The sequence below is a fragment of the Rhinoraja longicauda genome, chromosome 11, assembly GCF_053455715.1.
Source record: "Rhinoraja longicauda isolate Sanriku21f chromosome 11, sRhiLon1.1, whole genome shotgun sequence".
NCBI classification, from domain to species: domain Eukaryota; kingdom Metazoa; phylum Chordata; class Chondrichthyes; order Rajiformes; family Arhynchobatidae; genus Rhinoraja; species Rhinoraja longicauda.
In genome coordinates, this window is record NC_135963.1 from 17,380,475 (window position 1) to 17,407,988 (window position 27,514).

The 27,514-nt window shown below is 42.3% G+C and overlaps 1 protein-coding gene across 1 annotated transcript in view; it reads left to right on the forward strand.

Annotated features, from left to right (window-relative positions):
- LOC144598210 (uncharacterized) overlaps positions 1 to 27,123 on the forward strand; it is a 79,805-nt gene extending 52,682 nt beyond the window's left edge. Inside the window, exons 2-5 of the mRNA XM_078408096.1 lie at positions 17,482 to 17,570; positions 18,119 to 18,323; positions 25,590 to 25,729; positions 26,905 to 27,123. Coding sequence (XP_078264222.1) covers positions 17,482 to 17,570; positions 18,119 to 18,323; positions 25,590 to 25,729; positions 26,905 to 27,123 — 653 coding nt within the window. The remainder of the gene's footprint in view (positions 1 to 17,481; positions 17,571 to 18,118; positions 18,324 to 25,589; positions 25,730 to 26,904) is intronic.
- The last annotated feature ends 391 nt before the right edge of the window (positions 27,124 to 27,514 follow it).

Here is a 27,514-nt window from a genome sequence, read left to right on the forward strand (position 1 = left end):
CTATCCTGCTGAGTTACTTCAGCATTTTGTGTCTACCTTCGATTTAAACCAGCATCTGTCAAGTCAAGTCAAGTCAAATTTATTTGTCACATACACATACACGATGTGCAGTGAAATGAAAGTGGCAATGCCTGCGGGTTGTGCACAAAAAGAATTACAGTTACAGCATATAAATAAAGTTAATAAGTTACTATTATTGTCGACAAAAATTTAGTCTCTGGGGTTATAAAAGTTGACAGTCCTGATGGCCTGTGGGAAGAAGCTCCGTCTCATCCTCTCCGTTTTCACAGCGTGACAGCGGAGGCGTTTGCCTGATCGTAGCATCTGGAACAGTCCGTTACTGGGGTGGCAGGGGTCCCTCATGATCTTGCTTGCTCTGGATCTGCACCTCCTGATGTATAGGTCCTGCAGGGGGGCGAGTGTAGTTCCCATGGTGCGTTCTGCCGAACGCACTACTCTCTGCAGGGCTATCCTGTCCTGGGCAGAGCTGTTCCCAAACCAAACTGTAATGTTGCCGGACAGGATGCTCTCTACAGCCCCAGAGTAGAAGCAATGAAGGATCCTCTGAGACACTCTGAATTTCCTCAGTTGTCTAAGGTGGTAAAGGCGCTGCTTAGCCTTACCCACCAGTGCGGCAATGTGCGTTGCCCACGTCAGATCCTCTGCGATGCGGACTCCCAAGTATTTGAAACTGCTCACCCTATCCACAATAGACCCATTATTGTCTATTCTGCAGTTCTTTCCTACACAATGGATGCTTCATCTTCATCTTACGGACTCTTCTGGTGGATATTCTTTGAGCTCCCCCCCCCCCCCCCCCTGTTGACTGTTTTATAGTTCAGCTCAATTCATGAGTAGATATGGGAGGATTGCAGAGTTAGATCCAATCTATTGATTGTAAGATAACGTAGCTCTGCCTATTACATGCCGTATTTACTGGTGGGGCTCTAGGCATCCTGCATTACAGTGTGATTTGGTTGCCGCCTGTTTTTAAGTATGCCTGGTGCTGCTGCTTGCATGTCTTTTTGCCCTCCTCATTGCACCATAGTTGATCCCCTGGCTTGATTGTAATAATAGAGTGAGGAATGTGCCAAGCTGCAATGTTATCTTTGTCACTGTGTACATTTCTGTTGCTGATCATAATCCACAACGCCCCATGCATAGCTGCCAGATTTTTTCTGGGTCACAGTCTATCCCACTTAACAAAACACATTGAGGACACCCAGGGCTACTTCCTCCCACCTCTACATAACCATTCCATCCGCTTTGATGCATCTGTCCTCGTGGTGGGACAATGTACACCCAGGGATTCTGAGTCATACAGCATGGAAACGGGCCCTTTGGCCCAACTTGATGACACCGACCATCTACACTATTCATACCTGCCCGCATATGGCCCATATCCCTCTAAACCTATCCTATCCATGTACCTGTCCAAATGTTTTAAAATGTGATAGCACTTACTTTAACTACCTCCTTCAAATGCTTGTTCTCTATACTTACCACCCTTTGTGTAAAAACATTGACCCCCAGACTCCTACTCAATCTATCCCCCTCCCCCTCACCTTAAACCTAGGTCCTCTAGTTCTTGATTCTCCTACTCTGCCTAAAAGACTGTGCATTTACTCTATCTATTCTTCTCATGATCGTGTACACCTCCATAAGATCTTCCCTCATCCTCCTGCACTCCAAGGAATAAAGTCCTAGCTTGCTCAACCTCTCCCTGTAGCTCAGGGCCTCGAGTCCTGGCAACATCCTCGTAAATCTTCACGGCACTATCTGTTACATATGATTCTGAGAATACATCTTTCTCTGGCTATCATATGATTAAACCATTGGAATGGCCCCCCATTTAGACCTCAGGTCCAAGGCATTGACTGCAGACCCCAGGGTATCAGGTCAAATCTGGGCACATAAACCTGCTCCTGATTCCCACCTGCCCACCTCTGCTGGTGAGTCAGTGCTACTCCCATGTTGAAAAACATTTGGACAAAGCACTGAAAACAGCATGACACAGGCAGTACTCTGGGTGGAACACTCTGGATGGAACACTTCTTGATTGGTACAGCTATCAGAGGTTATGGGGACAAGGCAGGAGAATGGAGTTGAGAGGGAAAGATCGATCAATCATGATTGAATGGTGGAGTAGACTTGATGAGCCGAATGGCCTAATTCTGTTCCTATCACATGACATTATGACTTTCACACCCATCGCCAAAGAAAACCTGGTAGCACCATCAATAAATGAGCTGGCCGGGTCTTGTAGGACATGACTGCCAGACTGAGCCTTCAACAGGTAACAGGTAGTGTTTGAACCAACATGGAACTTCAGTAGAGAGCAACTCTCACATGTCTGAAAGTGGTATCTAGTTCGATATCAAGTGGTCTGTCTGGTTTTATTATTTTTCTTTTTGAACATACCAGTAGTGGTTCTTCTGAGTAACAAATTGGCTCCTTGGAAGGAAGCAGAGGGTGATGGTGGAAGGTTGCTTCTTGGACTGGAGACTTATCGCCGGCGCAGCTCGGCCGCGGGACTTGGCAGCGCCCGGTGCGGCTCGGCCGCGGGGTCTTCCATCGCCCGGCGCGGCTCGGCCTCTGGACTTAACATCGCCGGCGCGGCTCGGCCGCGGGACGTTTCAGTGCCCGGTGCGGCTCAGCCGCGGGGCCTTCCATCCCCTGTGCATGTCGGTCGCCTCGGTAGGGGTCGAGCTGCCTGTCCGTGGGCGCGGGGGGAAGAGAGTAGAAGTTTTGTCACCTTCCATCACAGTGAGGGGGTGTTTGGAGTCACTGTGATGGATGTTTGTGTTGGGGTCGTGTGTCCTGTGTTCTTTTCTTTTTTGTTGTGTTCTGTGACTGCTGTAATTTCGTTCGGTATCTGTACCGAATGACAATAAAGTTCTGTATTGTATTGTGACTAGTGGTGTGCCTCAGGGTTTGGTGCAGGGCCTGTTACTGTTTGTCATCTACATTAATGATTTGGATGTGAGCATATAGGGCAAGATTAGCAAGTTTGCTGATGATACAAAATTGAGTGGTTTTGCAGATAGTGAAGATGGTTGTGAAAGATCTCAGCAGGATCTGGATCGATTGGCCAGGTGGGTTGATGGAATTGAATACAGGGAAGTGTGAGGTGTTGCATTTTGGGATGTCGAACAAGGGCAGGACCTATACAGTTAATGGTAGGCCCCTGGGTAGTTGTAGAGCAGATGGATCTAGGAGTACAAGGGCATGGTTCCTTGAAAGTTGAGTTGCAGGTGGATAAGGTGGTCAAAAAGGCTTTTGGCACTTTGGCCTTCATCAGTCAGAAAATTGAGTATAGTTGGGAGGTCATGTTGCAGTTGTATAAGACGTTGGTGAGACCGCATGTAGAATATTGTGTTCAGTTCTGGGCACCATGTTATAGGAAATATATTGTGAAGCTTGAAAGGGTTCAGAAAAGATTTATGTGGATGTTGCCAGGGCTAGAGGGTGTGAGCTTTAGGGAGAGGTTGAGTAGGCTGGGTCTCTATTCCATGGAGGCAGGAGGATGAGGGGAGATCCAATAAAGATGTACAAAATCATGAGAGGAATAGATCAGGTAGATGCACAGAGTCTCTTGCCCAGAATAGGGGATCGAGGACCAGAGGACATCGGTTCAAGGTGAAGGGGAAAAGATTTAAAAGGAACCCGAGGGGTAACTTTTTCACACAAAGGGGGTGGGTGTATAGAACAAGCTGCCAGAGGAGGTAGTTGAGGCTGGGACTATCCCATCGTTTAAGAAACAGTTAGACAGGTACATGGATAGGAGAGGTTTGGAGGGATATGGACCAAATGCAGGCAAGTGGGACTAGTGTAGCTGGGACATGTTGGCCAGTGTGGGCAAGTTGGGCTGAAGGGCCTGTTTCCACACTGTCTCACTCTCTGACTCTTGTTAAGCCACATCAGAGGACACATGAGTGGCAATCACATGAGTGGATCTGGGTGGGTCCCAATGTACATAAGGAAGGCTTGCCGGTTGAGTGTAGGGATGAGTAGCACTTGCAAATTGCCAACACTGTTGGGTATTAGATCATATATTATTGGCCACATAAAGATGTAGAGTCATGAGGTTTTGTGCATCTGTGAAAACCTACAGATATCAGGAAAATTATTTATACTCCCTGGACTCCACAAACCTTAGTTCAAATTTCACAAAATCTCACCTTGACTTTGAACATAGAAGTTTACAGCACAGGATCAGGCCCGTCAGCCCCCAATGTCTCACGGAACATGATGCTAAGTTACTCATCTGCCTGCACGCGATCCCTGACCCACCTTTCCCTGCACATCCATGTGCCAGTCTAAAAGCTTCGTAAATGCCACTATCTCATCTGCTTCCATCACCACCCCAAGCAGCATTTTCCAGGCACCCACCACTCACCACACAAAACACTGCTAAACCTCTTCTGCATCCTCTCCAAAGCTTCCATTTTTTTTTCTCTCTTGGTCAAAGGTCCACATTATGCTCAGATCTCAGATGCGGAACTACTCGCCAGTCTGAGCATCGGAACTGATCATTTGACAGACTCCAGTGAACATAATTCATAGTTTTCACGTCTCTGAATACATTGGAATAAGATAAATTCTTTATTCTTCCATTGGCCACATCATGACCAGTCCCACCATCTGGTGAAAAATGGCAAAGAGTAAATCAATGCCAGGCCTGAACTGGTTACTGTTAATGATATGATTTGTTCCCTGTTTAAGCCCAGAGGGAAAAAATCTGGTTTCTGTATATGGCGGCAGAAATTGACAAATTTTTCCCACACAGTATTCTGACACTGGAATTCCTAATGGACTGCAAAACACTTTTGTTATGTTATTTTGTGTATTTAACCGGCTTTTTGTTTACCCTTTGCTAAGTGTCTTTCTGACATGCAGGACGATTTCTGGTGACCGCACGCCTTCTGGAAGTTACAGCAACCTGTTCTAGTTCGTGCTCTGCTGTGAAGGCAAGGGCGAGTTCTGCAGCACTATTCTTAGCTTGAGGTCGCTTTGGATGATTTGTGTTTTTATTTGTTTGGACGAAGATAGTAAGATTACTGGAGTACAATAGTAAGATAGTAATAAGAATAGTGAAAGGCTTGGGCAGAGTGGATGTGGAGAGGATGTTTCCACTAGTGGGAGAGTCTTGGACCAGAGGTCATAGCCTCAGAATAAAAGAACGTACCTTTAGAATGGAATGGAATGGAATACTTTATTGTCACATGTGACAAGGCACATGTGACAAGGCACAGTGAAATTCTTTGCTGCATAGCCAATGTAAACAAATATCAGCCACCTACGGCGCTGACAAAGTTCCCAATCACGCCGGCTCCTCCTTTTGTTCTCCCCCCCCCCCCCCCACAGTGGTTCCCCCACGCCAGGTCCCCATTGTCCTTTGTTCTCCCACCCTCCAATTTTGTCCATTGTTCTCCCCGCACCTCCCTCATGGAGGCCCCCCCCCCCTATGCCGGGTCCTCCATTGTTCTTCCCCCCCCCTCACGACGATCCCCCACACGGGTCCTCCATTGTTCTTCCCTTCCCGGTATTTCTTTAGTCAGAGGGTGGTGAATCTGTGGAATTCAGTGCCACAGAAGGCTGTGGAGGCCGTCATTGGGTATTTTTAAGACGGAGATTGATAAATTCTTGATTAATATGGGTGTCAGGGATTATGGGGAGGAGGCAGGAGAATGGGGTTGAGGGAAAGATAGGTCAGCCATGATTGAATGCGGGTGTAGACTTGATGGGTTGAATGGCCCATTTCTGCTCCTATAACTTATGAACTCATTAAGATCTGGAAGGTATGGCTGTGTTGCTCTTAAATTAAACTGGATTGTGTACCATAAAATGATTTGCCTCTGTCTAATAAATTTTGAACTGGATTAGAAAGACTAAGAATTAATTGATGTGGTTGTGAAGTGGAATGTGCATTTTGGCAGGAGTTTACTGATATCCTGCTGGGTGCTTCGCTTTTATACAGCAGTTTATTCATCATTTAAAACCCAGAGTGTTGCTTTCTTCACATTGGCCAGTTTTGTTTTGGTTTAAACCACACCCCTGCTCTAAATGATCAATGATATTCGGTATCCACAGTCTCTAATTAGTCAGTTTGCTTGCCCAACATCCAATTTTATTTCCTCCACTAAAATAAAGTGGAAGACCAACTCTTTTGGATCTCATGGTGAATTTTGTTCTGCACCCAACAACTCCATTTTTCTCTCACAACTGTTTGATACTGAACCAGAATGCTTGCAGTCTTGTTGTATCTTCAGTTTTTAATATACTTGATTCCTCTGCTGCAGCATCACCCAGATTCTCTTTACTGAAATGATAGTGGTATTTAAGAGGTTTTTAGTTAGTCATATGAATGTGCAGGAATGGAGGGAAATGGATCACATGGAGGCAGAGGAGATTAGTTAAACTTAGAGTCACAGAGTCAGTCATACAGCGTAGATACAGGCCCTTTGGCTCAACTTGCCCATGCCGATGAATATGCCCCATCTACACTAGTCCCACTTGCCTGCATTTGGCCCATATCCATCTAAACCTATCCTATCTGTGTATCTCTTTAAATATTTCTTAAACGTTGTGATAGTACCTGCCTCAACTACCTTCTCTGGCAGCTCGTTCCATATACCCACCACCCTTTTTTGTAAATAAGTTACCCCTCAGGTTCCTATTAAATCTTTCCCCCCTCTTCTTAAACCTGTCCTCTGGTTCATGACTCCCCTACTCTGGGCAAAAGACTGTGCATTTACCCAATCTATTCCTCTTCTGATTTAGTACAACTCTGTAAGATCACCCCTCGTTCTCCTGTGCTCCAAGGAATAAAGTCCTAGCCTCAATCTCTCTCTCTATAGTTCAGGCCCTCATGTCTTGGCAACATCCTCGTAAATCATTTCTGCATGCTTTCCAGCTTGATAATATCTTTCCGATAACATGGTGTCCAAAACTGAACACAATATTCTAAATGTGGCCTCATCAATATCTTATATAATTGCAACATGACCTCCCAACGCCTATACTCAATACCCTAAGTGATGAAGGCACAATACTCTGACTTGCCATTATGTTTGGCATGGGCATTGTGAACTGAAGGGCCTATTGCTGTAATGTGCTCTTCCATGTTCTATCAACTGTTGAAACATTCAACCATATCTTTTTTACTTCACATTCCTGGCCTGACTTTGTTTTTAACTCCTTCCATTGTCCCATTGCTTCCTTACTTCCTGTCTTTATAATCTCCTGCTGCTCTGTAACCCTCTGAGATATTTGTATTCCTTTAAATTCTGGATTTTGGCAGTACCTGAACTCAAATCATTTGACCATTGAACGCTATGCATCTGTTGTTCCCTTTTGACCTGGCCACTGAAAATAGCTGATTCTGCATGGACTGCACATTAAGCCAGATGCTTATAATTTGCAATTAGAGCATTGATAATAAAAATGTACCACTTTGACCCGTAAGAGTACATAACATAAGCTAAAATATATGCATTGTTCCACCATGTGGACTGTTTTCTTCCTTCTTTTGTACTACCAATTTTTTTATTGATTGCATTGTCCTTACTGGGTGGTATGATGCATAAGAAAGAATGCCTTGCATTTGAACCAGTCTTTCAAGTCTTTTTGAAGTGTTGTAATAACTTTTTAACACACTCGGTTTCAAACTAGATTACTGAGGAACGAATATTGCAACACATTTCTTATCTCTTTGCATTACCAGACCTCCGGTTTTCCCTTTAACATTGTGTACAATATTACTCTGAGCTGCAGGAGGCACAATCCTTATGCAAATTTAAATTGGTTTTTCTGCCACAAATGCTTCAACTGATTTCAACTTTACTGCATTTTTGTTGCACTTTATGACTGATTTTGCAAGGCTTCACTTGGAACAACTGCAGAAGCTAAAACAGAGCAGGAGATGAATGCTCCCATGTTGAAAAACATTTGGACAAAGCACAGATTCCCAGCTCTGCGCATTCTGTGGTTAAGAAAAATGAGAGAATTTTGGGGGGTGGAGGGGAAGCCAACACATGCTTCAGTATATCACAGATGGATACTGTAGTGGACGAATCACTGATATCAGAGTTTCATTTTCACTTGACATCTTCTTTACATCCATTTCTTTAGCATCCCAATAAAAATCGGGATTTTTTTATTGCTTTGTGCATATTTTCCAAGCCATGTCTTTGAACTATTTTTCAGTTTACATTCTATTACTGGCTGTGTTTGAAGCTGCTAATTCACTAATGGCAAAGTGGGAAATATTTGCAATTCTGCTGATTCTCATTACCTTTCCAGCAATGCCTGGCCTTTTTGTGTGGGATAATGAAAACATGGTTTCTCATTATAATACATTGACAATACTCGATTCCTATTTGCAATACAATTTGTCACAACAGGCCAATAGCGGGTCCTATCTCACTGGCTGTCCACTCTGCTCTGGGTCATCTGGAGAACAGGGTCACATACGTCAGGTTGCTATTCATTGACTACTGCTCGCTGTTTCCACAGACACAGTTTTTACTTGACCTTGGCTATCTACTTACAGCCAATTCTTGTTGCATGCCTCAACATGTCTGGTAGAGCCATCCCTTCAACAAGGGAATGGATATCACCCAGGAGGCCGAATGAGCGGCAAGGGTGTTTTGTTTAAAGATAGGTGTGTACGCTACTGAGTATGATGCTCATGAATGTATCAACACTGAGAGTGTCTGAAGAATTGCTGCAGGGTTTTTATTTTGTATATATTTTTCCAGAACAAGGGGCCACAGTTTAAGAATAAGGGGTAGGCCATTTAGAACTGAGATGAGGAAAAACTTTTTCAGTCAGAGAGTTGTGAATCTGTGGAATTCTCTGCCTCAGAAGGCAGTGGATGACAATTCTCTGAATGCATTCAAGAGAGAGCTGGATAGAGCTCTTAAGGATAGCGGAGTCAGGGGGTATGGGGAGAAGGCAGGAACGGGGTACTGATTGAGAATGATCAGCCATGATCACATTGAATGGCGGCGCTGGCTCGATGGGCCGAATGGCCTCCTCCTGCACCTATCGTCTATTGTCTATTGTCCAAACAAAGTTTACCTTGTGGGGGGAAGGGGGGGGGGGGGGGGGGGATTACAGCTCGGTGTTTGACACAATCATCCTCTCCAAACCCATCATGTAGTTCCAAGACCAGGGCCTATGTGTCTTTGCAACTAGAGTCTTGACTCCCACCGGCAAACCAAAACCAGTGCACATTGGTAACAATGTTGCCTCCTCACTGACTATCCACACAGATGCACCGTGAGGCTACTGCTTAGCTCCTTGCTTTACTCTCTTTGCACCTATGACTGGGTGGCTAAGCACAGCTCCAGTCTCATCTATAAATTCGCCAATGACTCCACTGTAGTAGTCCAAATCACCCAACACTAGTGGGTCAGCGTGCAGGAGAGAGATAGAACACCTGATCGAGTGGTATTCCACCAACCACTCGATCATTGTCAACAAGATGAAGGGACCAATCATTGACTTCAGGAAGGGGAATAATGGTGACCCTGTGCCAACTTTCATTGGTGGGTTGGCAATGGAGAGAGTTAGAGGCCTCATTTCCTGGGTGTTAACATCTCAGATGACCTTTCCTTGGCCCAGCATATAGATCTGATCATGAAAAAGGTACATCAGCACTTCTACTTTCTTAGAAGTTTAAAGAAATTCGGTGTGTCACTGAATATTTTACCTGCTCCGTCAGATATACTGTAGAAGGTACCCTAACTTGTGGCATTATGGCTTTGTGTGGCAATTCCAATGCACAGAAATGCTAAAGGCTACAAAAGGCTAACCTGGTCCATCATGGTCCTTCCTACAAACAGAAGCATTTACAAGAGGCAGTGTTTCAGGAAGGCAGCATTTATCATGACGTTACCCTCCATCAGGCCATGCCTTCTTCTCAATGCTACTATTGGGCAGGAGGTACAGAAGTCTGAAGATGCATACCATCAGATTCAGGAACAGCTACTTTCCACAACTATCAAATTCTTGAACCAAGCTCCACACCCCTAATGGTAGACACAAAATGCTGGAGTAACTCAGCGGGTCAGGAATGGGTGACATTTCAGGTCGAGACCCTTCTTCAGACAGATGTCAGGGGAGGGGGCAGGACAAAGATAGGATGTAGTCGGAGACAGGAAGACTAATAGGGAGAACTGGGAAGGGGGAGGGGATAGAGAGGGAAAGCAGGGACTGTCTGAAGTTAGAGAAGTCAATGTTCATACAGCTGGGGTGTAAACTTCCTCCACACCCCTAATCCTACCTCAACAGCAAACACTGTAATCTACCTCTTGCTCTACATAGATCTGTATTTTTTCTCATTATGTTTTGCACTGTCTTGTTTTTCTTTTTTCGCATTTGCATATTTGTATGTGCAATATTACATACAATCTATGGATAATTCATGTTATTGTGTGTTTGTCAGAGTCTATCTGCCTGTGATACTGCTGTAAGCAAGATTTTGATCGTACCTGTGCACATAACAATAAACTCAACTTGACTTCTTAACCAAAATTTTAACCTGAAAATAAAAATATTATCTCATATTTTACATTTCTTAACTTTTTCTCACAGATTTGCCCATTTTCTATGCAAGTACTTATTTTTTGATAGTGCAGTCCAGTTGGTTAAAGGAATGATTAACCACTGTTGCTGGATTTTTGTCACTTATTTTGCTGGCGGACTGGTGAGAGAAAACAACTACAAAAATATTTGAACACTTTTAATGAAGGTAATGAGGATCCTTCATTAAAACCAGAACTTCTAGACGCTGCTCCAGCAAACCCAGGCTTAATGATTAGTGCAAACAGGTGATTGGCATTTATAGGCAGGAGCATATGACAGCATCATCTCCATCTTGAGAGAATTTTGTGTAATATAGGAGAGATGGTGGGTTGGATTCTGTGGAAATGAATATACTTTTACCAGCAAACATGTGTATTGTGAGATTGTTTTGTAAACGAGGATCTTACAACCAGATCTCTGTTTTTAATATTTAAAATATGTAATTAATTAAAAGTACTCAAATAAATCAGTGACTCTCAAATGAATCACGTTTATTGTGATTCATTTGTTAATGTGATTCCGCAAATGTAATATCAAATAAATCAGTTTCAGATTTTTTTTGGAAACTGTTTTCGTAACAAAGTTTTGAACATAAAATCGTGCTTAATATTTATAAATGAACTAGACCAAGTGGATCCTTTGGGCCCAAACCTCTTTTGCATTGGTGCAGCACCTTCTCCTCCCCCTCCCCTCCCCCTCTCCTCTCCCCTCCCCCTCCCCCTCTTCCCCTCCCCCCTTCCCCTCCCCCCACTCCATCCCCCTCAGCCTCCCTTATCCACCCTCCCCTCCCTCCCTAGGAGATAGATTTAAACGTTAAAATGTGAATAACTTAAAAAATATAACACCGATTTCAATGAAACTTCTTCCATTAGCACCAAAGGGATGACAGTGAGTAAGGTGGGCCTAAAATTGTCACGCTATCATGTACCGTTTGGCTGTAGTTCAGGAACAAACAAACAAACAAACGAGAGTTTTAGTATATAGATTTGACCACTGTTCTTTCCTCTGGCTTCATAACTTTTCAGTTAGAATTTAAGAAATGAAGAGGAGAAATATGATGTCATTGTGGAAATTGATTTCCCTTGAAAATAAGTCAAATTGATGTAATGTTATGTAACCTACTATGGTTCATGTTTGTATTTGGCTTACTACAAGTCAAACTATTAATCTCATCTCAAATTGATTGATTTGAATATTTGTTAACTTGCCGTCTTACAGGTGTGAACTGCCCAGCTTTAGGAATCAAGATCATTCTACAGCATTACTAATATCAAATATGAAAATTGTTTTTGTGCATGATTTTAAGATAATAAATATTATTTTATGGAACTGTCCCCTGAAAATAAGTTAAAAAAATTAAACCACTTCAGTGAAATTTAATTTATTAAATGCTGACACTGCCACAGGAACAGAAAATTATCACATTATGCACCAGTAAATTCATTTTATGAAAATATCCTCTCCTATTAATCCTTTACTAATTCATTTTTCAGTACAAGGTATGGACAAATTTTATTGCAAAGAACAATTAATGGATTGCGTGTGGTTTTATTAGGCCTCACTGCTTGAAGATGCCAATTATGGTTCCCATGAGCTACTGATTATACACTCTGTTATTTTGAGGAACTAACTTTTCAATTTGGAACAGATGCTGCTCGAAAGCAAAATTTCATTGCAATCTCATTGATTCATCTGCAATCATTCAACATTCCAATAAAATCCCTCAAACTGATAAGAAATATATTGAACAAGTAAAAGTCAATTTATAATCATCTTTAAATTTCTTATTTCGCAAGTGGGGATAAAAATAGGGATCCTCATCTCCTACCTGTCGTTAGGGTAGGGATGGCCTGGAATGTCAGCCCTGTTTTGCTGAGAGTAGATTTTACTCTTGTATAGATCTCTAATCTCATTCACATCTTGCTCAGATATGCAAATGAATGCTTGAATCTGCAAGTCCTCTAATTTCTTACGGTGTGTGTACAAAACCATGTTTGACTATCCCTAATCAACCCCGGTCTATCTAAATGCATGTACATCTTTTCCCTCCGAATCCTCTCCAGTAACTTTCCAACCACAGAGGTTAAACTCACTGGTCTATACTTCCCAGGTTTTTCCTTGCAATGCTTCTTAAATATAGGCACAGCATTAGCCACCATCCTGTCTTCCTATTTAATATTAAGAGTGTAATGAAGTGAAGAATATGTTGTATTTTTATGGCATTTAGTAATTTTTTCAATTGTGATTTTATGTTTCTTTATTAAAGTATTAAAGATGAGTCAAACATGAAATTAGTTTACTTTGTTATCTGAGTGATTCTAGTTGTGGTTTGTTCTTTCAAACATTGCTTTATTGATTAAGGAGAACATCACAGCAGTAATCTGAGATGACATTACTGAAGGATCATCAAGTGAGTCTTTGTGGGTGCAGCTGAGAAATAAAAAGGGGATGATCACTTTTTTGGGATCACCTTGTTGCTCTAATTCCTATTAACTACTCGTGGATCTATTGGTCCCCAAGTAGTCAACGGGAATTAGAGGAACAAATATATGCTATTTAATTGGAGGCAGCTGCAGGATTAATTGGGTTGTCATCGTAGGGGATTTTAACTTTCCCAATGCAGACTGGAATTGCCATCGCACCAAGGGCTTAGATGGGGTGGAACTTGTCAATAGTGTGCAGGATATATAGTGTGTCCTACAAGGGAGGATGCAAAACGTAACTTTTTTTGGGTAGGACAAGTGACTGAAGTGTCAGTGGGTGAGCCTTCTGGGTCTAGCAACCACAGTTCTACTAGTTTTAATATAAGATAATAACTGCAGATGCTGGTACAAATTGAAGGTATTTATTCACAAAATGCTGGAGTAACTCAGCAGGTCAGGCAGCATCTCGGGAGAGAAGGAATGGGTGACGTTTCGGGTCGAGACCCTTCTTCAGACTGCTCTACTATTAAATTAGTTATGGATAAGAATAGGGCACTCCACGGGTTAAATTGGGCTAAGGCCAACTTTGATGATTTTAGTCGAGAACTTGCAAAAGTTGATTACAGTAGGTTGTGGGAGTTGGGAACCCTGGATGATGAGAGAAATTGAGGCTCTGGTCAGGAAAAAGAAGCACTTGTAGGCAGCTAGGGTCAAGAGTATCCCTGGTAGATTATAGGGGATTGAGGGGCATACTTAAGAAGGAAACCAGGCAGGCAAAATGGGGCATGAGATACTGTAGCTCTGGCAGATAAGATTAAGGAGAATCCAAAGAGATTTTGAATGTACATTAAGGGGAACTAGAGAGTAAATGAGGCACTTCAGAATCCAAGGTGGACAATTACCTCTGGAGCCTCAAGTGGTGGGCAAGGTCCACAATGTGGAATCTTTGTTGATTTTCCTGTTGCTTGCTTGAGAAGGCTTGAGGCCAGATGTATTCCTGATCTGTTCAAGATCAAACATCATAGATTCTAATGCACTAGGACTATCTAGTCATATCCATTAGATGCCTTATTGCACTCTTGTCCATATATTGTGTACCATCACAGATTTTGGTTTTATTTCTAACTGTGCATTTTATATCAACAATAAAAAATAAGAAAAATATCCTGCAGATGCTGGAAATTTAAATGCAAAAAAAAAATGCTGCAAAGAATCCCCAAACAGTATCTATGGAAAGTAAATCACCTTAATATCATATCATATCATATATATACAGCCGGAAACAGGCCTTTTCGGCCCACCAAGTCCGTGCCGCCCAGCGATCCCCGTACATGAACACTATCCTACACCCACCAGGGACAATTTTTACATTTACCCAGCCAATTAACCTACATACCTGTACGTCTTTGGAGTGTGGGAGGAAACCGAAGATCTCGGAGAAAACCCACGCAGGTCACGGGGAGAACGTACAAACTCCTTACAGTGCAGCACCCGTAGTCAGGATCGAACCTGAGTCTCCGGCGCTGCATTCGCTGTAAAGCAGCAACTCTACCGCTGCGCTACATTTCAGATTGGAAAGTTTTCTCTTTGCACAGATGTTGTCTGACCTGCTGAATACTTCCATCATTTTCTATTGTTATCATGTTACCAAGAGCCTATAAAACATCTTGGGAAATTTTTAAGTAGTTGAAAGCTTGCTATTTTTGGTCTTTTTGTAGAAAATCTCGAAGAAATAATCTTCATTATTTAAATTGATTGCTACCCACTGTTCTTATCTTTGTTTTTCGTTGGAGACAAAGCAGTCAATGATCTTGTTAAAACCACATTACATTTTTGTAAAGTTGAAAATTATATGACAGGAAAACAGATTTTTATCTTTCATCTGTGGAAACATTTAACTGAACTCAAACAATGCAAAACTAATATAAATTAAACTACTCTTATTTCCTTGAGACCACTCCTCGTCATTCAAATGAATGTAATTATGCACCCGCAGACAGACTTTACAGCATATAAAGTGCTGACATTGCCATTAAGTTTACAATGTGTTGTTGGACAGCATGGGAAGTTCAACACTGGAGTGCAGTGGGAATTATTGCTGAAGAGGAGCCAGTAAGTTCCAGATTTCTCTGCTCTTTTCAGAATTTCTCTGCAACTGGAACTGAAACATTTCTTCAAGCGCAGAGTGTTCAATAGAACTTCAACCTCCAATGATTATGGGAATGAATGTTTATTGCAACTTCTACTTGTTGCTAGTAAATTGCTTTTCTCTTCTCCACTCCTGAGGGTTGTGACTAATGACCAATGATTCACGATTACAATCCCAAAATATCCATTGTGAAATCTGTGCTGTGAATGTTGGCAGGATCTTAACGGTGGAATGTGTGGCAGATGAGCATGGCTTTGACCTCAGCTGATGTTCAGGTGTACTTTGAGCGTGAGTCCGTGGGTAAATTGTGGATTGGCCGTTTTGGGAAAATTGCAGTTGCAGCTTTTATGTAGGTTCCAAGTCCAGGAGTCCAAGTCAGAAACATTTCCCACGATGGAAAATTAAATAGACACAAAATGCTGGAGTAACTCAGCGGATCCGATGGAATCTCTGGAGAAAAGGAATACGTGATGTTTCGGGTCTAGATCAAATACTAGAGGGCATCGCTTATGAGGTGAGAGGGGCAAAGTTAAAAGGTGAAGGTATCATAAAATGCTGGAGTAATTCAGCAGGTCAGGCAGCATCTAGGAGAGAGGGAATGGGTGACGTTTCGGGTCGAGACCCTTCTTCAGACTGAAGAAGAGCCTCGACCTGAAACGTCACCCATTCCCTCTCTCCTAGATGCTGCCTGACCTGCTGAGTTACTCCAGCATTTTGTGATACCTTTGATTTGTATCAGCATCTGCAGTTATTTTCCTACACGTTAAAAGGTGATGTGTGGGACAACTTTTTTTACACAGAGATGTGAGAGCCTGGAACAATTCTGTTGTGGATGATGGTTGAGGCAGATACAATAGTGGCATTTAAGAGACTTTTCGATAGGCATAAGCATATGCAGGGAATGGAGGATATGGATTATGTGCAGGCAGACAGGAGTTGGTCTTGGCATCATGTTCTGCACAGACATTATGGGCTGTGCTGTACTGTTCTATGTTCTAAAATCATTTTCCAAAATATAACATTTCAATGGTCTAAATTACTTAATGTTGGCTCTTCTGCTGTGGAATTCTTGGACATGTAAATACAAGCACCTAAATCCAATATTAGTGTTTACCTAGTGATCTCTAAATCAGAAACACATAAAAAAGGCACATGCTAGAAATCCGAAGTAAAAAACGAGAAGTGCTGGAAATACCTGGTAGGTCAGGCAATGTCAATGGAGGGTAAAACTGTGAATGTCTCAGATCAATGACCATTCATCAGAAGTACTTTGAACACAGGTCAAAGAACAGGATGCCCACTGGGCATTTCACACAATAAATCAACTTAATTTCTCACTTCTTGGATGACTTCTATTTTGTGCAATCTTTTCTTTCATTATTGTTGAGATCTAAATGCGAAATTAATCATTTGCAAATTGCCTGTTTTATGTTCTCTGAAGGGAGCCTCTAAAGATTGCGCAATCTCAATCAAAGTATAATGTTTCTTTTAGATTGTAAGAATCCATCATAAATTCAAATGAAATACTTAAGCTATCAGAATCAATTACATATCTGATTTTGTTTAGAGATACAGCACGGAAACGGATCAGCCCACTGAGTCCACGCCGACCAGCGATCCCCGCACATTAGCACTATCCAACACACACTAGGAACAATTTACAATTTTACCAAAGCCAATTAACTTACATACCTGCACGCCTTTGGAGTACAAACCGGAGCATCCAGGGAAAACCCACGTGGCTATGGGGAGAACGTACAAACTTCATACAGACAGTACCCATCGGCAGGATCGAGGCAGCATGCAAGGCAGCCACTCTACTGCTTTGCCCACCATGCTGCCCCGCATCTCATAAATACTTATAATATTTGACCATGCACCAGAAGTACGTTGCCTGGTTAGACGATCCTCTTTGACTTTCATCTGCTTCTTTTAAGTGTAAAACTTGTAAGAAAGGTGTCTTGCCCACTAATTCAGTATGTGGTGTGAGCTAAGGAATTTGGCCGTAGTGATAGTTGCATAGACCTTTGCCTGAACCCATTTAAATCATCATCTGTGTGCTCAAGTTTAATAACCTTTGCTTTGTTTATAAGTGATGTAAAATTTTGTTTTGGTTACTTGTCATCACATGATCTGACTCTTCATCTATCTCCTTGAGAGATTACTATTCATAAAGTAATAAAACTAAACTCCCTCACTATTCGCTATATGAGCACAGACATGGTTTGTTGCTTCAACAAACGTCTCCAGGCTTGGAACTGTAACAGAACTGATGGCTTAAACCTTTTTTAAAAACTTAAATTGTGCATTTTGTAGACAGGTGCAAGCACGTGAGTGAAGGCATTCGTCTGTCTGGTCGAAGAGGTCTGGCTGATTCACCCTCAAAACCCTTGAGAAGATGGAAGGTGAGAAGCTCAATCAGAACATTAATTTAAAATAAAAGCTCAAATCTTTGCGGGCTGTGTTGTAATAATGCTTTGAAATCTGGGAATGTCTATACTGTACATTTACCCACGCAAACCAGGACTCCAGCATTTACCCTCAATATTGAGGTTAGCTCAATTTATTGAACTTCCAAAATCTTCTGTATGCAATCCCACCTTGTGTCTTCATTAGCAGTGGTGCAGTGAATAATCAGTTACCTGTTACTTTTAGACAGACTGTATATCTATTTTGTCTAAAGTGCTTAATGCAGTCATTTAGTCAATATAATAATTCAGCCTCAAACTAATGTAACATTTCAACTGATTCTGTTTGTTGGTGATGATTTAATTTGAAAGGGAGATTGTTTGCATTTCTTTGGTGGCTTTCAAAATTGTCTTGAACTTGGCCTTTAGGAATAAGCATACCAATTTAAAGCTGGGTTATAGTTCTGAAGTGTCACATCAGAGCTGATGAGAAATTGTTTCATCTGATTTTGTCTTTGTTATTTATTTTGGCTCTTGTCTTGAAGGTTACTTCCTGGACCCTGGCCATCATTCTGTCCTTGGTTATCATTACAATCGCTTTCTCCCAAGAGGAGAAGAGGCTTCCAGAATATCATCCGCGCTCCAGAAAGATACTAGCCCATGACGAGAGTAGCAGTTCAATGGAGAGCCAAGCAATGCGCAGGAATAACACTGAAGAGAGAAGGGAATCAGTCCTGGCTGCTGATCACTGTAAGTACAGCATATTACTCATTCAACAGTTATGAGGAATTTAAAACAGTAGAAGTAGTTTTTAAATTTAATTTTTTTTTTATTTAACACAATTTTGGATTCTCTTCGATTTATTGGGGTGGCACATGAGTGCAGTGGTAGGTTTGCTGCCTTACAGTGCCAGATACCTGGGTTCGACCCAGACTATGAGTGTTGTCTGTACGGAGTTTGTTTGTTCTCCCTGTGACCACCCAGAGAGATGTGAATTTGTGGAATCCTCTGCCACAGAAGGCAGTGGAGGCCAATTCACTGGATTCATTTAAAATAGAGTTAGATGGAGCTCTTGGGACTAGCGGAATCAAGGGGTATGGGGAGAAGGCAGGCATGGGTTACTGATTGTGGATGATCAGCCATGAGCACAATGAATGGCGGTGCTGGCTCGAAGGGCCAAATGGCCTCCTCTTCCACCTATTTTCTATGTTTCTATGTGATCACGTGGGTTTTCTCCGGGTGCTCTTGTTTCCTGCCACACTTCAAAGACATACAGGGTTGTAGATTGTCCCCAGTGTGCTAGGTTAGTGTGCTAGTGTAGTAGGTGGGCCAAAGGGCCTATTTCCACACTGTATCTTTAATATCTAACGTCTACATTGCATTTCCTAAGAGAGAGAGCTTTCAACTCATTCATTCTGCCATCCGAACTGGTCTATTATCACCTGCTGGGTGATTTGCAGTTCTTCTGGCCTCTCAGAAACCTTGCACAAATAAAATTGCTTACTTTCACTCAGCATGAACAACCCTTCATCCAAACTGTCTTGAATTGGCAACTCAGTCATGGTTTGGAAATAAATTCTTGCCTTTCATCAATCGTGGTGGATCATCAAGCATTTCCCCATTAGGTGTGGCAGGGTTCACTGTAGGAAAAAAAAGCTCTGCTTTGCTCAATGATCATTTCTTCACCCCATGTTTAAAGGGGTAATATAGTAAAACTCCATTAACCTGTCACATGGCACTTTGCTCGAGCTGGACTGGCAGATTTTCCAAACTATTGGATATTATTCCTATTAATACTCTAATAAGCTTTTAATTAACTTTTTTTGTGACAATATGCAGTCTAACACATTTTTCAGCAAACCTGGTAAATTTGAGTGGTGTAAGGGAACCAGAGCCCCATTGAGTTTTAAGGGAGTACAGGAACAGCACACACGGAGCAAAATGCTGAACCATCATAATGTCGGAATAATTGGATGGTGGATTATCAGAATTTTATAAATATAGACATTCACTTTTAATTTTCCAGATTATGATCAACTCTCTGTATAAATGTGTTGCTCACTATCAGGGACTAGTGAACTCACCCCATGATTCGGAGCTAGGTTAACCCCAATTACAACGCATTTTAGTCAAGTTCCGTGTAGTGAGAAGAGAGAATGTTCAAAATCTGCTCTATCAAGTAAGGCGTGAGAATATTTTGCATTGTCCAATACTGAATTATTAATGTATTCATCAGTGATTGGAGTCTTATTTACAAAAACTGTTTTTTAAAAATTCAATAACCTTTTTTGTGCTTTCCTAAGATGGCAGAAGTAGTCTTAACTTAGTTTTTAATGCTCATACCACACCATAAAGGTCAATGCATCTGCAGAGGAAAGACAATTCAGTACATTATCCCAAAATATGAAGCTATTTGTAGGTATTTTATCTTGGGAGGCAGATTTCAATCAAAGTAGAGTAAATAATTTTGTAGTACCGTTAAACGAGAAAGAAACATTGCAGCACAGTAGTGCAGCTGGTAGAGCTTCTGCCTCATGGTGCCAAAGACCCAGGTTCGATTCTGATATTGGATATGGTCTGTGGAGCTTGCATGTTCTCCCTATGACTGCATGCGTTTCCTCCCAGTGCTCCAGTTTCCTCCAACATTGCAAAAATATGCGGTTAACTGTAAATTGCACTAGTGTGTAGGGAATGTATGCTAAAGTGGATTAACAGAAGTAGTGTTAATCCACTGGGTGATAGATGGTCAGCTTGGACTTGGGGGACCGAGGGGCCCGTTTCTATGCTGTATCTCTAAAACAAAATTTGAAGTTGTGTAACACAAACATTCTGAGGTCTTGTCCCTCCTGAAAAATACAAGCCGGATCCATGAACCAGAAGGTTCACTTTGGATCCAAAGCGGTCAGATCATGCACCATGTGGATTTTCCCCATTTCCACAGGCAATTGGAACCGGTGACCTATCCAAGATTTGCCAACACCTCCTCCACACAAGGCTTGCCTGTAACTGGTGGAGCATGTTGGGGAATGTCCAATGCTCAGGCTGGACTGAGACAGCTATTTGGTAACCTGTAGCCTTTCAGCATATATTGTAACACTCCAAAGACGTACAGGTATGTAGGTTAATTGACTGGGTATATGTAAAAATTGTCCCTAGTGTGTATAGGATAGTGTTAATGTGCGGGGATCGCTGGGCGAACGGACTCGGTGGGCCGAAGGGCCTGTTTCCACGCTCTATCTCTAAATCTAAAAAAAAACACTTTCTTCATCAGATCTACAAAGGTTTTGGCTTGTGCATGCCACTGCTCAGTCAAGATGAGAAATTATTAAAGTGTTAAGAAAATCAGAATAAGTAGTGTTTCCAATGGATGTAGAGAGTAATGTGTGGGCATGGGATAAAATGGATGGGTGCATTGTATCTGCTAGCATGAGTTAAAATCAAACCTTTAGTATTGAGAAATCAAAAATATTAACAATTGAAGTAGAAATAATAGGTAAATAAATTATGTTTGATTGGTTTAAACTCAGGTTACTGTAGAGAGTTGATTGATATAGAGTCAGCGAGTCATAGAGTGATACAGTGTGGAAACAGGCCCGGTCAACATGACTACACTAGTCCCACCTAGTCCCACTAGTCCTTATCCCTCCAAACCTGTCCTGTCCATGTACCTGTCTAACTGTTTCTTAAATGTTGGGATAGTCCCTGCCTCAACTTCCTCCTCTGGCAGCTTGTTCCATACACCCACCACCCTTTGTGTGAAAAAGTTACCACTCAGATTCCTATTAAATCTTTTCCCCTTTACCTTAAACCTATGTCCTCTGGTACTCGATTCACCTATTCTCGGAAAGAGACTGTGCATCTACCCGATCTATTCCTCTCATGATTTTATACACCTCAATAAGATTACCACTCATCCTCCTGTGCTCCAAGGAATAGAGTCCCAGCCTACTCAACCTCTCCCTACAGCTCAGACACTCTAGCTCTGGCAACATCCTTGTATACCATTTCCAGCTTGACAACATCTTTCCTATAACATGGTGCCCAGAACTGAACACAATACTCTAAATGCGGCCTCGCCAACGTATTATACAACTGCAACATGACCTCCTACCTTCTATACAATACTCTGACTGATGAAGAACAATGTGTCAAACGCCTTTTTGACCGTCCTATGTATTTGTGACTCCACATTCAACAATACATTTAAGGTCTTTCAATTTTGACAATATTTGAAGACGTCCAATGGTCTTGTTTTCATTTATAGAAACATAGAAAATAGGTGCAGGAGTAGGCCATTTGGCCCTTCGAGCCAGCAGCGCCATTCAAAATGATCATGGCTGTATCCAAAATCAGTACCCTGTTCCTGCTTTCTCTCCATATCCCTTGATTCCATTAACCCTAAGAGCTATATCTTAATCGCTCTTGAAAACATCCAGTGAATTGTCCTCCACTGCCTTCTGTGGTAGAGAATTCAATAGATTCACAACTCTGGGTGAAAATGTTTTTCCTCGCCTCAGTCGTAAATGGCCTACCCCTTGTTTTTACACTGTGACCCCTGGTTTTGGACTCCCCCAACATCGGGAACATTCTCCCTCCATCTAGCCTGTCCAATCCCTTAAGAATTTAATGTTTCTATAAGATCCCCTCTCATTCTTCTAAATTCCAGTGTAGATAAGCCCAGTCGTTCCATTCTTTCATCATATGTCTGTCCTGCCATCTTGGGAATTAACTTTTTGAACCTACGCTGTACTCCCTCAATAGCAAGAATGTCCATCCACAAATTAGGAGACCAAATCTACACACAATACTCCAGTGTGGTCTCACCAGGGCCCTGTACAACTGCAGTAGGACCTCCTTGCTCCTATACTCAAATCCTCTCGCTACGAAGGCCAACATGCCACTTGCTTTCTTCACTGCCTGCTATACCTGCATGCTTACTTTCAGTGACTGATATACAAGCACACCCTGGTTTCGTTGCATCTCTCCTTTTCCTAATCTGTCACCATTCAGATAATGTGTATGAAGGAACTGCAGATTCTGTTTTCAACCGAAGGTAGGCACAAAAAGTTGGAGTAACTCAGAAGGACAGGCAGAATCTCTGGATAGAAGGAATGGGTGACGTTTCGGGTCAAGACCCTTCTTCAGACTGGTTAGGGATAAGGGAAACGAGATATGGACGGTAATGTGGAGAGATAAAGAACAATGAATGAAAGATATGCAAAAAAGTAATGATGATAAAGGAAACAGGTCAGCTGGTAGGAGTGGGTGAGAAAGAGAGGGAATGCCGGGGCTCCCTGAAGTTAGAGAAATCAATATTCATACCACTGGGCTGTGTGCTACCCAAACAAAATATGAGATGCTCTAATTGCTGAGATGCTCCAATTTGTGATTAGCGTCACTCTGACAATGGAGCAGACCTTGGAACAAAAAGGTCTGTGTAGGAATGGGAAGGAGAATGAAAGTGTTCGGCAACCGGGAGATCAGGTACGTTCAGGCAGGTTGAGGAAAGGTGTTCCATGAAACGATTGCCCAGTCCGCATTTGGTCTCGCCAATGTATGAGTCCACATCTTGAACAACGGATAAAATAGATGAGATTGCAGGAGGTACAAGTGAACCTCTGCCTAACCTGAAAGGACTGTTGGGGTTCCTGGACAGAGTCGAGGTCGGAGGTATAGGGGCAGGTGTTGCATCTTCTGCGGTTGCAGGGGAAGGTACCTAGGGAAGAGGGGTGGTTTGGGTGGGAAGGGATGAGTTAACGAGGGAACAGTCTCTGCGGAAGGCAGAAAGGGGTGGCGACGGGAAAATGAGGCTAGTGGTGGGATCCCGTTGGAGGTGGCGGAAATTTCGGAGGATTACGTGTTGTTTGCGATGGCTGATGGGGTAGAAGGTAGGGACTAGGGGGACTCTGTCTCTGTTGTGACTAGGGGAGGGGGAACAAGGGCGGAGCTGCGGGTCACCGAGGATAATAATCTGCCGCCTTGTTCTTGCCACCCAAAGTGGATAATCTCACATTTATCCACATTACACTGCATCTGCCACACATCTGCCCGCTCACCCAACCTATCCAAGTCACGCTGCAGACTCATACCATCCTCCTCATAGCTCACCCTGTCACCCAGCTTTGTGTCATCTGCAAACTAGATGTTACATTTAATTCCTTCATCTAAATCGTTAATACATATTGTAAATAACTGGGGTCCCAGCACTGAGCCGTGCAGCACCCCACTAGTCACTGCCTGCCACTCTGAAAAGGACCCATTAATTCCTGCTCTTTGCTTCCTGTGTGCCAACCAGTTCTCTATCCATCAATACCCTACTCTCAATACCATGTGCTTTAATTTTGCACACTAATCTCTTGTGAGGGACCTTGTCAAAGGCTTTTTGAAAGTCCAGGGAGAAAGTCCAGGTATGGGGAGAAGGCAGGAACGGGGTACTGATTGAGAATGATCAGCCATGATCACATTGAATGGCGGTGCTGCTTGAAGGGCCGAATGACCTCCTCCTGCACCTATTGTCTATTGTCTATTGTCTATTGTCTATTGTCAGATACACCACCATTCACTGGCGCTCCCTTATCCGTTCTACTGGTTATATCCTCAAAAAATTCCAGATTAGTCAAGCATGAATTCCTCTTCATAAATCCATGCTGACTTTGACCAATCCTGTCACTGCTTTCCAAATGCGTAAATTATTCAAACTGGCAAATTATTCTTTTATCTGTTGCACAGATGGAGAAGAGTTGAATGATGCAATGGATGAAGGAATTACATTTTGCTAACAGTCACATAGAATCAGAAACTTCAATATACAAACTTGTATCTGGTATGAGCATTGGGTTAAAGTAAGAGGAAAGTAATCCTTTGGTCACTATATGGGCAATTGACTAGAGCAGCTTATCCAAACACCCAAAAGATTTAAGTCACCCTGGCCTCTCAGCCATAAAGTAACAAACCTGATTACAAAAAAAAAGAAATAAACAAACATAATTGAAGAAAAAAAGATGGTCAAAATTAGCAGAAGATTTTGCGGGCTGCAGGATAAATATGCTCTCAATAGGGTCATTAATGTTTAGAACAGCCCATTTGTGATTCTTGTAAACATTTTTGTTTTGTTGACTTTTAAACCACTTGCAAAACAGATTCTGGGAGCCTGACTATTAAGAAAACGATGTTCTATTTTAGTCATTTGTACTGATTTGCTGCACTAGCTGCATTACCTTAACAAACATGTCTGGGAATTGTGTGACCATGCTGTCAGTTTAGTTAAGTTTACTCTATTATTGTCATGTGCACCAAAGTACAGTGAAAAACCTTTTCATTTTGTATGCTTTCTAGTAACAAAAAACGGACTATATGTGCACACAGCCAAGCAGTCCACAGTACACCGTTAAAAGATAAAGGGTGCGACATTTAGTGCAAGATATAACATTGAAGTCCGATTAAAGATAGTTTAAAGGTCTCCAATGAGGTAGATGGGAGGTCAGGACCACAGTCTAGCTGATGATAGGACGGTTCAGTTGTCTGATAAGAGCAGGGAAGAAACTGTCCCTGAATCTGGTGGTTTGTGTTTTCAAACATCTGCACCTCTTGTCTGATGGGAGAGAGGTGGGAGTGGCCGGGATGAGATTGGTCGCTGAGGCAGAGTGAAGTGCAGATGGAGTCAATGGAAGGGAGGCTGGTTTGTGTGATTGCCTGGTTTACGTCCACAACTCTGCAATCTCTTGCAGTCATGGATGGAGCTATGCCAAACCATCCCAATAAAATGTTTTCTATGGCTCATATCTACAAGTTGATGAGTGACATGCTGAACATTCTAAGGCTTCTAAGGAAGTAGAGGAGTGGTGCTGTTTATTGGCCATAACTTTGATGTGGCTAGTCTAGGACAAGTTACTGGTGATATTTATTCCCAGGAACTTGAAGCTTTCGATCATCTCTACTTCAACACAATCAATGCATCTTTTCCCAAAAGAGGGAAAGTCAAGGTTGTGTACTAATGTGATGTTCTATCATGTGCAGATGCGTCTTCAACTGCAGTCATAGCTGGAGGACATGTCGAGGATCTGCAAAACCGCCATAAACGCTCGCCGGGGAGATCACACCGACGCATGAAACGCCCACGCAGAAAAAGAAAGAGACTGCGCAACAAAGTGAACTTAGTATGTCATATTAACAGCCAGAGAGTCAAAGTTGTTAACTTGGGGCTTGGGTATGACTCAGAAGAGGTTGTAAAATTCAACTACTGCAGTGGAAGTTGTGCACACTTACAGACAAACTACGACCTCGTATTGTCCAATCTGGTCAGAATTAGAAAGATCAATAAAAATGAGATTCAATCCCTTAGCCCATGCTGTGGACCGAGCATGTATGACGATGTAAGCTTTCAGGATGTGAGAGGCATTTGGCATGTACTCTCAAACTTTTCTGCAGTTGATTGCAAGTGTTTATGATGATGGATAATATCAAAGAGGAGTACAATGGTTTTTTGAAGTAAAGGAACAATGTGCCTGAAAAGGCACCAAGGTTAGTCAAGTAATTAGAGGCAACCTGTCAGCTGGTTAATTTCCCTCTGAGAGTCAAATAGTTTCAGAAGTCACAGAGTCACTGAACTATGCATATAGTACAGTAACAGGTCCTTCAGTCTATCATGAATGCACTGACAATCAGCCACCCATTTATACTAATCCTAAATTAGTATCAATTTCTTTATTACTTTGACATTCCTGTCTGCTCTACCTGGATTCTACCACCAGGGACAAATTTTAGTGTCCAATTCACCTATTAATCTTTGGATGTGGGAGGAAATCAGAGCATCTGGTGGTAATCCATATGGCCATTGTGTGAATGTGTAAAGGCCACAAACCGCACCCAGGATTGAACCTGAGTTTCTGGAGCTGTGAGGCAATACCTCGACCTGCTGTATCCCCCTGTGAGAGTTATATGATATTCTCTTAGTTTTTATAACTGGTCAGAAGTCAGTGACTTTTTCTCCCCAGCAAGCCTCGTCATTGCTCGTTAGTGGAAAAAAAAATCCTGTGAAAAAGAAGTCCCCTAATTCTTTTCCTCTGTTAATTCCAAATTAGGAAGCTAATTTGTCCTCCTTGTCCTCCTTGTCCTCCTGTCCTCCTTGGATATAACTTCAGTCACAAAATACAATTCTCTGACAATGCAGTGTGCAGCCCAGATCTAAAAAACAAGTACTCTGATTCTTTACGAGCAAAATCCTAACCCCATTTAAAATAGCTGTTAAAACAACAATTCCAAATCTTCTTCCCCTGCTTTACTATGGGCTAGAGGTTCCCAGGAGTAAGTGGGTATATTATTCTTCTTCCAGGAAAGTTTGAGCGCATCCTTGAATCCTTTTCTCTATAAGTCCGGTAATCACTTCCCTGACGAAGCTCAAAACAGACACTATTCTAGGAGTCTGATGCTAGGCATGAAAATGAGCCTGTGTAGTCAGGGCCTTAGTGCTGTGAGCGGCTTTGACATTGGTTCACCTAAGCTTTTGGACTTTGCCATGTTTCGGGAGCAATCAGAAGCACCGACCGCATAGCAGCAAAAGAAGCACACTACAACACAAACAACCCCTTCTCCCAGCCCATTAGACACTTCCTGCCCCGCCTGTGGACAAATCCGCCGTAGCCACACTGGCCTCACCATACACTTTCAGAATCGCCAAAAAATAGAGTGGAAACACGCCGTCCTCGATTCTGATGTTCTGCCTGAGAAGAATAAACATCTGACCAATGAAAACTTTATCTACAAGGCTCTTTGATCATTTGGCAGTTTTGTAATCTTGTTGACTTTGATGGAATAAAGTTGTCATTCAGTTAGAGTTAAGTCCAAAACAAATATATTTTTAAGGTGGACTGTGGAATCTTTGGCTCAGAAAAATCATCTTTGGTTGATAGTGCTGAACAATGCTATATTGTCAGCTAACTCCT